The sequence below is a fragment of the Mustela lutreola genome, chromosome 7, assembly GCF_030435805.1.
Source record: "Mustela lutreola isolate mMusLut2 chromosome 7, mMusLut2.pri, whole genome shotgun sequence".
NCBI lineage: Eukaryota > Metazoa > Chordata > Mammalia > Carnivora > Mustelidae > Mustela > Mustela lutreola.
This window is the reverse complement of record NC_081296.1, coordinates 121,387,763-121,399,215: the sequence shown is the minus strand read 5'-3', so window position 1 is coordinate 121,399,215 and position 11,453 is coordinate 121,387,763. Positions and strand designations below refer to the sequence as shown.

The 11,453-nt window shown below is 46.3% G+C and overlaps 1 protein-coding gene across 3 annotated transcripts in view; it reads left to right on the top strand.

Moving 5' to 3' along the window:
* Positions 1-10,416, top strand: part of DCAF5 (DDB1 and CUL4 associated factor 5) — a 102,688-nt gene extending 92,272 nt beyond the window's left edge. For all 3 annotated transcript variants that reach the window (XM_059182426.1, XM_059182425.1, XM_059182427.1), the window contains exons 8-9: positions 5-132; positions 5,764-10,416. In XM_059182426.1, coding sequence (XP_059038409.1) covers positions 5-132; positions 5,764-7,533 — 1,898 coding nt within the window. In that variant the 3' untranslated portion in view covers positions 7,534-10,416. The remainder of the gene's footprint in view (positions 1-4; positions 133-5,763) is intronic.
* The last annotated feature ends 1,037 nt before the right edge of the window (positions 10,417-11,453 follow it).

Below are 11,453 nucleotides of genomic sequence, written 5' to 3'. Positions count from 1 at the left end.
CCAGGTGGCATTGGTAGGGTGGTCAACGGAGCCTTCATGGTGCTGAAAGGGCATCGGTCTATTGTTAACCAGGTCCGATTTAACCCTCACACCTACATGATCTGCTCTTCTGGTGTAGAAAAGATTATCAAGGTGAGGCACCTTCCCCTTCTGTTCATTAGACAAATTATTACAATTCATAATTGGAAGAAACTAGAACAATATATATAGGACCTCATACCTAAACATACTAAAGGTCTATCAAAATTCTTAATTATTTTGGGGCATCTGGCTGGCTCAGTCAGTATAGCATGCGACTCTTGATCTTAAGGTCGTGAGTTTAAGTCCCATGTTGGGGATCAAGATTACTTAAAATTTTTTTCAATTATTTTAACATTATAAAATATTTTAAAAATGATATTAAAAAGTGGTTTAAAACCCTCTTTTCAGGATCACTTTTAAAAATAGTCACTAGGCTTTGAAACTAGACACCATTTGTATGCCACTGCATTTCCATTGGCCTTTGATCTTGAATCTGATGCATTCTGCTTTCCAAACCTCATCTGGAAGCCACCATCCCCTCAGTTACTTGGTGTGTAGTTTGCATTAATTGCTGTACTAATATGGCACAGACATCACTAAGTGGCTGCCAGAACCATAGCTAAATTGTCTCAGAACATATCAAAACCCACTGCATGTGGTTGTGATCGAGGCTAAGGACTTGCATTAATTGCACAGTGACTGAATGAACTTAACCCAGCCAAGAAATTTGTCTAGAGCCTGCAGCTAAGAGACCCAGCCTGGCCTGTGTCCACAGGAGGGTGGCCTACTACCTATCCCTCACTTTCCAGTTGCTAGTGACCCTTTTCCACATCTGTGAAAATGAAGGTTTTGGGGGCAAATGATGAATCCTTTAGGACTCTCTGATAACTTGATTTTTAAGTAAGGATAGATGATAACCCCCCAAAAGTTAAAACCCCTATTTTTTTTTTCCCTAAAATAATAATGAAAACCTGAGGGAAGGTATCAGGGAAGAGGTAAAAATTGGTTTGCTTCCCTCCCTCCCTCCCTCCGTATAGAGTGAAGCCAAGTTGTGTATTAAGCAAGGGAAGCTATCAGAAATACAATGTGGGAGGATGGGTCAGTATTTTTATTTGTTCTCATTCCAGATTCCTTTATGTAAAGTTTCGTTGGTCCTGTGGATCAGTGCTGACTTTCATGATTGCGCATGTTTTCCCACAGCACTGGAGCAAGACTTCTAGATCATTTTTACTGACTTTTTCTTTTCAGAGATGATGAGATTTCAATTATAAACTACCTACCTGGGGTCAGTTACACAGCCAGTTAGTAGTCAAGTCAGGATAGAGCCCTGTTCTTTGTTCTTACCAGTGGCCTGTCACCTTCTCCATGCTGGAGGGAAGGCAACGGGAGCCAGAGGCCTCTGCTCGAGGTGGTCACCTCAGTCGTCCTTCACTGGACAGTCATGGAATTGGCCCTGTCCCTTGAATTGCCTTCTCTTCTCCTTTGGCCTATGACTAATGGGCTGGCACAGTAGTATGTCCTTGCTAGGCCTGTTGACGTCATTCTGTTTCTCAGAGCTCTGTTTGGACATCTCCTTTAGAAGAGAGATTCCTGCTTGGCCGTGCACTCTGGGATGCTTCTGTACTTAGTCTCCCCAATTATTGTTTAGTCAACTGGAGTCTTTACCCTAAAGGTCATAGTTTGGAAACCAGCCAAGTTCTCAGAGGAGTGAGAGAAGAAAGTGTTTTTTCTCTGGGAGGTTATCCAGGCTGAACTATGGAGCTTACTGCTTCCAAGTTCCAGTGGGGTCTGAATCCTTCCCCACCAGGAGGCACATTTAGCCATTCGAAACCTTAAGTCAGTACAGCTGGTACTCTTGGACAGTTCTTTGAGCCTGTTCCCCATCTGTCAAGTGAGGATATCTATGGTGACTTGCCATCCAGGAGTTCCTTGTGGATTACCTGTGCCCGATAATTTCTGACTATTTTAATAAGTGTCACTTTCCTGCTTGCCATTTCTGAGAGCATCAGTGGCTTAAAGAGCATAATATCTATACCAGCCTGAGACCTTTTTTCTCTCCACTTTACTCCACCTTCTCCCTTGTCCTTTACTGCTGCTGTCCTAGCCCAGAAGAGAAGAATCCCAGTTGTTGGGATCAGCTTCTTCTTCTTCAGTCCCCTGAATGTGCATGTTTAGCAAAGGAGGGGTTTGTTTTATAGTTAAGCCTGAAGGGGCAAGACAGAGCAAGTGCTGACATTTTTTTCTCAAAAGACCATTCCTATGTTTTTACTATATTTGTGATATGTATGATATACCTACGTGTGCCATTTGTGCTAGACTCTATGGGAAACATAAAGGCGAAAAAGGTAATGTAGGTCACCCTATAAGAGAGACAAGAAGTAAATACAATGAAAAGTGCAGTAGCTACACAAGAGATGGAAACAGAAATGCTCTGGGGGAGGGAGAGTTTTTTTTGTCCCATCTGTGATAACCTTGGGCAGGTAGGATTTGAGCTAGAATTTGGAGAATAAAGACTGCAAAAGGACGGAGTAAGATATGAGGAACATTCTAAGTAGAGGCAATAGATAGTTAATTATTTTGTTTAATTAATAGTTATTGATCACCTACTGTGTTCTAGCATTATACTTAAGAATAATTGCTCAGAAGCAGTGAAGCATAGGACCTGTTCAGAAAATGACCATGTTTGGCCACAGGAAAGAGCATAAGAATGGAGGACTAAGATATAAGGCAGGAAGGGGGGCAGGAGGTGGGCCCAGAAGGTCTTGGAAGCCATATTAGAGAGAGTGGAGAACCCTTAAATAGCAGTTAGGTCCCTTTCAGTGTAGATTTTCTTGGTAAATGGCCAGATTTCCTAATTTAATATAATAGTACAAAGAGGAGAGGGCTTAGAGCTGCTATGTCAGGGATATCCTGGGCACCTGTGTAGATCAGAACACTTGCTACTTAATTGCTTTCCATTTTGACAATGTTTGAATAAGAGTTGAAGGGCATCTTTCCCCCCCAGCAATCTCTTGAGCTTGGAGAGAAGCTCAGAGAAGCTTGGAGAGAAATCTGCTCATCCCTCTCCTCCTTTTCTTATGAAACGTGCCCCAGGAGGAGGCTTGTCTATCCACATTTAACATGTCGGGGCAGAAGGTTGTGTTTTTTGGTGCTTTACTTCTGAGTTGCTGACTTTCAGTGTAAAGAAATAAATACTTTCACAAATATTTCAAAATATTCTTAGGATGAGGACTAAGATAATTGGGATGGTCCATACTTCTGAAGTTCAAAAGTCTCTTTGAGGATGGGTCTAAAGCTTTCTGGGTGAGGAATTCAGCTGCCAAGTGAAAGAGAAAGCACCACATTTCTTTTGTGCTTTGGTATAGGTTATGTCATTTCATCATTGTCATTTCTACAGATGAGAAAAGATGTGCTCGAGAGTGAAGTCATTTTGCCCAGGGCCCTGTGGGGCTGGGGTTCCTACCTGTTCTGCCTGTCCCTGCAGCTCGGTGCCACAAGTCCCTGGAGGACTGCAGACTGGCTGTCTGGGATAATGGTTTTGTTTTGCTCTGAATCTTAGGGTTGGATGAGACCCATCTAATTCACTGTTTAGATCAGGGAGCTAAGCTTTATCTGAGGTCAGCCCAAGTTGAGTAGGAACCCACACTCACGTCTCGCCTCCTGATGCAGCGTTTTGTTCCATTACTCCAGGCTTCAGGAATGAAAGTCTACCTCAGCTTAATACATTCCAGGGCCCAAATAAAAGCTGCTTTCAGTGTTAATGATTTTCATTCCTGAAGTGAAGACTCAGGGACTGGATGGTAGATTAGAACCTAGAAACTGGCTTGTTGCACCCTTAATATTTGTACTTCTGTTAACAAATTTTGTGTTTCTGTGAAGCACGTAGAGATTTATCTTTATATTAGACAGCATGGTTAGTAAAATTTTACCATTTTTAAACTGGGAGAGTAAGAGACCTGGCCTTGGAATATAGGATAAGACCCTCCCACCCCGCCCCAAAGTCCTAAGGGACCCCTCAGTTTCCTTTCTAAGCTACCGAACTTTAATTCTCTTGGACATTTGTTTGTAGAAATAGTTATGTGTAGCTTGAGCCCGTTGTTGAGGGCCCAGTCTAAATGGCTCAGAACATTGGGTCTCACAAAGAATTTGAGAATCTCTTCAGGCAAATCCTTTATTTTCTGCTACTTATTTTCTAACTGTATTCTAGTGTTTCTTAAGAAGTTAGTCTTCCCCTTGTTAAAATTGCAGAGCCCTGGTACCTGCTGATGACTTCATGAATCAGAATCTCTTAAGGGTGGGGCTCAGGAGTGAACACCATTAAGATTCTGAAGGTGACTCCTGTGCACCCCTGAGTGTGAGAACCACTGCCTTAAACCTCTCCTGGGTCAGGCGGTGAAGATGGAGCGAGGAGTACAGCCCAGGAGGTGTAGGCTGTGAACAACTTAAGGAGAAATGAACCTGAGTTGGTAGTTGATGAAGAGAGCCAACCTAGGTTTCTCCAGCCCCTTTTGAACTGAAGATCTTCCATAAAGGTGCTACCTCTCAGAAGTTGCAAATAAAGCATGGGAAGGATGGGGCCTCAAGAAAGTACTCAAAAGGAGGTGAATTTGTCCTTGGATAGCGTTGGGAAAGCAAAGCCATTGTCTTGGTAGAGGATAGAGAATGAAGAGCTCTGTTTTCTGGGTTGGGTGCCATCTAAAGATAGACACCAGCCTGTCAGGCAAGAGAATTGCCTGGAATTTCATCTGAGTTGCCATGGCTACCGGCTGATGTAACTGAGCTTCTGTGTGCTGCTCTGTGGACCAGTCTGGTAGTCAGGTGAAGCTAATTGTTCTCATCTGCAGTGACAGCTTAATTACCTTGAACTTGATTTTTGCATAACTTATTCTGCTTGTAAAGTTGGGTCTTTGCAGTCAGGCAGACCTGAGTTTGAGTCCTAACTGTGCGTAATTCTTTTGGCTACCGGCCCATGTGTTTGATGATAGCATGGAGGAGTGTTAAGGTGGGGTGATGGTCTTTTGGGGGGATGTCCTGCCTATTCCTACAGCTAACAGGAGAGTTGGGGAGCAGGTCAGCAGCAACCTGGTTAAGAGAAACCAGTTTCCTGGGTAACTAATGCCTGCATGTCCAGGAGGGAAATGCAGTGTAGGCAGTTGGCTATTCTTATCAAGCGCCAGTAAGCAATTCCCATTAGTTAAAAATAGAAATGTTGCAGTTGGGGAGAAGTGGAGTTATAGGCTGAAATATTAACTACCACAGAGGACTGACTGCTGGGTCTGTTTTCACTTTGGAAAAGTGGTACCTCTCTGTGCACAGCTTCAGTCTTCTGAGAGTTTTGAACACATTGGCCAATCTTCAAGTCATCCCCTACCCTTTGCAATTATGAAGGGGGTTATTGTAATTTCCAAGCTACTCCCAGAGGAAGCTAAAGGGGAGGGGGCTGGTAGGGGAGATGGTTGTGACTATTCTGGGTCAAGAGACAAGATTTAGGTCTCCTGACCCTAGGCTAATGCTATGTCCTAGACGATGCTTTTTCCAACACCTGACTCTAGAAGCCTCTGTTTTCATATGTGGCCCACATAATCCAGTCTGGTAAAGAGTGTATTTTTAAAGCTGGTTAGCAGGTCCTGGCTAAGTGACAGGAAGGGCCTAGAGAAGCTCTGCCTCAGTGTTCTTTATCACCACCAGCTTTGGAGTACTTTCAATCAGGCCTCCTTGGTTTTGTTTTTGCCTTCTGTGCAGATCTGGAGCCCATACAAGCAGCCGGGGTGTACAGGAGACCTAGACGGTAGGATTGAGGATGATTCCCGCTGCCTCTATACCCATGAAGAGTACATCAGCCTGGTGCTGAACAGTGGGAGTGGCCTGTCACATGACTACGCCAACCAGTCCGTGCAGGAAGACCCGCGGATGATGGCCTTCTTTGACTCCCTGGTGCGCCGCGAGATCGAGGGCTGGAGCTCTGACTCCGACAGCGACCTCAGCGAGAGCACCATCCTCCAGCTGCACGCGGGGGTCAGCGAGCGGTCCGGCTACACCGACTCCGAGTCCTCGGCCTCGCTGCCCCGTTCCCCTCCACCCGCAGTGGACGAGAATGCCGACAGCGCCTTCCACCTGGGGCCCCTGCGGGTCCCCGCCGCCAACTCAGTGGCGTCCCCTCCGCCACCGCCCACATGTGAGGACGCGGCGTCTCGCCAGCAGCGCCTGTCGGCTCTGCGGCGCTACCAGGACAAACGCCTCCTGGCCCTCTCCAACGAGTCCGACTCCGAAGAGAACGCCTGTGAGGTGGAGCTGGACACAGACCTCTTCCCGCGGCCGCGGTCTCCCAGCCCTGAGGACGAGTCCAGCAGCTCCAGCAGCTCCAGCAGCTCCGACGACGAGGAGGAGCTCAACGAGCGCAGAACAGCCACGCGGCAGCGCAATACCCTGCGGCGCCGGCAGAAGGCGGCCCGGGAGGAGAGGCCCGCGCCCCCCAGCAAGCCCGCCAGCGCCTACATCGGAGAGGACAACTGTGACTACCCTCAGATCAAGGTGGATGACCTCTCCTCCTCCCCGCCCTCCTCCCCTGAGCGGAGCACTTCCACGCTGGAGATTCAGCCCAGCCGGGCCTCACCAACTTCAGACATGGAGTCGGTCGAACGGAAGATTTATAAAGCGTACAAGTGGCTCCGCTATTCCTATATCTCCTACTCCAGTAACAAAGATGGAGAGAGCTCCCTCGTGTCTGGGGAGGCAGATGAAGGGAGGGCAGGAACCAGCCACAAGGACAACCCAGCCCCTTCTTCCAGTAAGGAAGCCTGTCTCAGCAACTCCCCAAGCCAGAGGAACCAGGACCTGCCCCCTGAAGGTCGCAGCAAGGATGCTTTTAAAGAAGGGACTTCTGCTAGAAATCCCAGCAGTGGCCCAGGCCAGGAGCACAGCAGCCACCCTTGGGCAGAGGCACCAGAGGACCCCTCCCAGGATGCTAACAATGGTGGCTCTGTAGAACACTCTTTTGAAACCAAGAAGCTCAATGGGAAGGCCCTGAGCAAAGCCCTAAGCAGCCGGGCTGAGGAGCCGCCCTCTCCTCCTGTCCCCAAGGCATCTGGCTCCACTCTCAGCAGTGGGTCTGGCAGCTGTCCCAGGACCCAGTCTGATGACAGTGAGGAGAGGAGCCTTGAAACCATCTGTGCCAACCACAACAATGGACGCTTACACCCCCGCCCCCCTCATCCACACAACAATGGGCAGAACTTTGGAGATCTGGAGGCAGTGGCATGCTCTTCCCCGGGACATTCAGACACTGACCATGATAACTTGACCCTGACAGGGCCACTCCTACACAAAGATTGTTGTGGGTCTGAAATGGCCTGTGAGACCCCCAGTGCTGGAATGAGAGAGGACCCCACTGACCCCCCAGACACAGACAGCAGCAGGGCTCTGCATGGCCATAGTGGCCTCAAAAGGCACCGAGTCGAGTTGGAAGATACAGATTCAGAGAATTCCTCTTCAGAGAAGAAATTAAAAACATGATAAATACAAAGGGAAAACAAAAAGCTATGAAAAGCAGCTTTACAAAAATTTTTTTAATCCTGTTTAGTGAACACAGAGGAAAGGAAAAAAAGTATTAAAGGCACATAAAACCAGGGCCTGAAATTTTGTGTCTGATGCTGCTCCCTTCTATTCAGTAATGGGTCTGAATGTCTAGCTGGCCGTTGGCTTGTGCTGTGTGAGGAAAGGAAAAAATCCAAGTGACTCCTTTCTAGTAAGACTCGAGCATCGCGTACTTGTGCGTTTTGTTAAAGTAAATTCTTGTTGAGACGTTTGACTTGTTCTCGTGTGTGTTCACCGGCCGTGTGAGCTCATTGTCTCAGAGGCTTTTCTTTCCCTTCTCCATGAGAAAGGATCTATGGATCTGTATCTTTTGCCATCTCACCTTGTTTACATGCTGTAGGTGTTCTGGTCTTAACAGTGAGTGCCTGCTGGATCCAGCTGTGCTGCCCGTGAGTCGCGGACTAATGGGACTAATGCTGAAAGAATGAAGGGGAGAATGGAAACAGGCCCTCAGCCCATTGGCTGGCTGGAATGGAAAGCATGGGTCCATCCTTAGAGAAATCTTCCATGTTTTCTCTTAGTAGCACTTCTTCTCTGAGCATTTAATGTGGATGTACTAAAAGTGAAAGCGTTTTTAATGCTACTGAGAGGTTAGCACTTAAGATCAGATTCCAGAGAACACAGATCCCCTGATACATTTCACCTGTGGCAGGTTGAGCAGTGTGGGCCCCACACTGTATGGGGGCCAGAAAACATGACTAGTTGCGGGTGACACTTTAACCAGTTAGGTGCTAGCTCCTAAGAGACACTCTTAAGGGCCAGTGGGCACTCCCGGGGCCCTGTGTGAGGAGAGGAGGGGGTAGAGACCGCTCTCAAGAGCTTTGTGCTCAGACTATTTAAGCGGACGTTCTAGGTATGTTAATGAAAAAGTGTCGTGAAGAGCAGAGTGTGGTACTATATTCATTTAATTCAACCCAAAATGATTGATCAGAATGGAAGGAACTGGCATCTTCCCGCAGGCTTGCAAGTAGCAGAGGCTGTGGTGTTCTGACCAGATTTTCCAGAGCAGTGGGGGCATCTCGAAGAAACAGAGTCCTGTTGAGCTGGTATGTTAGGAGGCAGAGAGGAGTCTCTGGTTTGACTCCTGGCTCCTAGAAGAGACTCCATTTCACTGAGAGGGGGAAAAACCCGAGAGATTTTCAGCATCACAGTGGTTCTGCAGTCACTTGGTTATCAGTGAAGGGTTGCACAAGACAGGAAGATCTAGGAAGGACCAGATATCTCGTCATCACAGATGTCATGAAAAGGCAGAATAGTGGCAAGAAAAGAGGAAGAGAGAGAGAGAAAGAAGCACACTCTTAACTTTCTTGGGTGCAGAGGTGCTAGACCATTTGGGTGCAGCCAGCATTGGCATAGAAAGGACCGGATATGTGACTGGTGTGGCCTCTCGGATCCAACGTTCCTTTTAGAGGAGGACTTGTCCTACTGGGACCGGGACCATGTGGAGGATGAAGACTTGGATGAATTTAGGCACTGGGGGAAGAGGGATTATTTATAAAAGGAAGGTTGTTGATCTAAGCCAAAAGGAGACATCATCTGGCTAAGCTTTGTGAAAGGGAAGACGTGCCTGGTATGTGTGATGTGACTTGGGTGTGAAAACACTGTCTTAGGAGGAGATGAAGGAGTATGAGTAGCAGTGGGGATGCTTACGATTGAACAACTGGAATCTCACGGGGAGGGGGAGTGGGAGAGTGATTCTGTAACCTTTAGAACTACTTTGGATTTGTAATCAAAATGGTTCTATGATTTGTCTTTGACTATTCACAGATAATTGTAAATTCTGGTTTTATAAGCCCAAGTCATTTTACATTTGCTTTTCCAAAATTTATTAAATTGGAATTTTTTAATCCTTTATATACAAAAAAAAAAAAAAAAGATATAATCACTCAGTGTGTGTTTCTCTTCCCCTTCCTAGCCAGCCTACCTAATCTTTTTGTTTTGTTTTATTTAATCTAATCGGTAGCTAGCCCCTTCTCATTTCTCTAAGGACAATCCACTTTTCCTAGAGAAAAAGAAGTTAAGTTCCCTTGGGAACTTGCCACTTGGTGGTTACAGTTTCCAAACGCAGAACTTGGGTCTTTTCAGGTTAAAAGCCTTAATCCCATTTGGGTACTCCAAAGAGAAGTCAAGTTCATTCTGGTTTAATTTTAGTGTTCAAGAAAGACTGTTTTTTTAGCAACGAGAGACTCTTTCCAGCACCCCAGGTTCAACTTGCCAGGAGATAAGCCCTCAAGATAACTGGAGGAGGCAGAGAATTGCTAGTCTCTGTAGCCACTCTACTCTCCTTTCCAGAAATCTCCTGTCTTGTGATCGTGGGCCTGAAAACCTGGCAAGAACCACTTCCAGAGTCCCTTCGCCAAAATCCTTGTTAATTGAGGCCCCAACTTTGGAGGCTCATTTGATCCCCAAATTCTTCCGTGATGGTATTTTTACTAGGACAGATGGCACTGATTAGATTAAGAACTATTCGAAAGTGCCTCTTAGTTTGTTTTCTGCATCCTGTACATAAATTTTTAAGTGGCAGGTCCAGATAGGTAAAACCGTTTCTTTCCACTTTATTTTCCATCTGGTTTTGTAAGTGATTCCAGTGGCTCTAGGACAGCAGTAAATGAGTTAAATGGGTAGTTGGCTTGGGGCAAAAGAAGGTTGCAACTGTGCTGATTTACTAAGCCAGGAGTCCCTTGTTTGTCAAGGTGCCTTCCTCTGCTGAAGCCTTATCTCCTCACAAGCCCCTCCTCCTGTGACTCCCAGCAAAGCTAGCTCTTCTCTTGTGTATATGCAAATAAACCTATTATTCACTTCTCCCGGCTTCCTCTTCTCTTCCAGGGAAGACTTGATTGGTTAGACACTCCTGGTCCTTAAAGTCTTTCCTGTTTCAGTTCTTACCTAGTTGAAACTTGATTCAAAGCCACTCTGAGGACAAGAAGAAAAACCGGTATTCCATGTTCATGCCAGTGGTCATTGCCTCTCTAGGGATGGAACAAAGTCCCATCTAGACAACGAAATGTAGAGTGAAAGGAGGTATCTACTTGGTCTCCTTTACCAGGACGGACTCAGGATTGTGAGATCCTGGAATTGACCTCCTATTAGTTGGAACTAAGGGAGTGATGCAGCAAAGGGACATTAAACAGCCCCAAAGGAAAGTTTTTGATGTTTCCAAATACCAAGTTGCTTTTTCTGCCCTGTTCCAAGCATGGTTTGCAGACGTTTTCCTTAAAAAAAAGGAAAAAGACCTTTTATATCCTGACTGTAAAGCTGCCTCTTTCCATTAACTGAAAAGTTCTTGCCAACCAAGACTCCTGTGAGGAAGATAGATGCTTCCAAAGGAAGGCTGTCATCCGCTCCTTCCGACCTACACAAAGCAATGGGCTGGCGTTGAAGCCCGTAGGCAGACTTGCCTACAACAGAAGATGATGGCTGTGGACAATCTGTGTGGTTCTCTCCAAGATGGGGTATTTCAGCTCACACTGGGATGAAAGAACAGGAATTCAAGTGGCTTGGAAGTAATTTTGAATTTTTTCACATGCAACAGAAGAAAACTGAAAAGAATCTGAACCATGTACACCCTAACTGCATTTCATCGTTAGTGCAGAGGTGATGCGATGGTACTCAACAGAGTCTCAGAGGCAAAGAGAAACTTCCCTGAGGCCAGCACTAACATGGCCGGGGACAAGCAGGAGGAGTTGCCCCATTCCACTCAGCAGCGTTTACTTGAGCTGTGCAGAAGGGTCCTACAGTGCCTGTTGACAAGAAAGTCACATTGTAGGGAAATGGGGTAGCTAGTATTTCCAATTACTGAATTGGGAAATGAACTCCTCTAACTCAAAGCCATGAGCTAA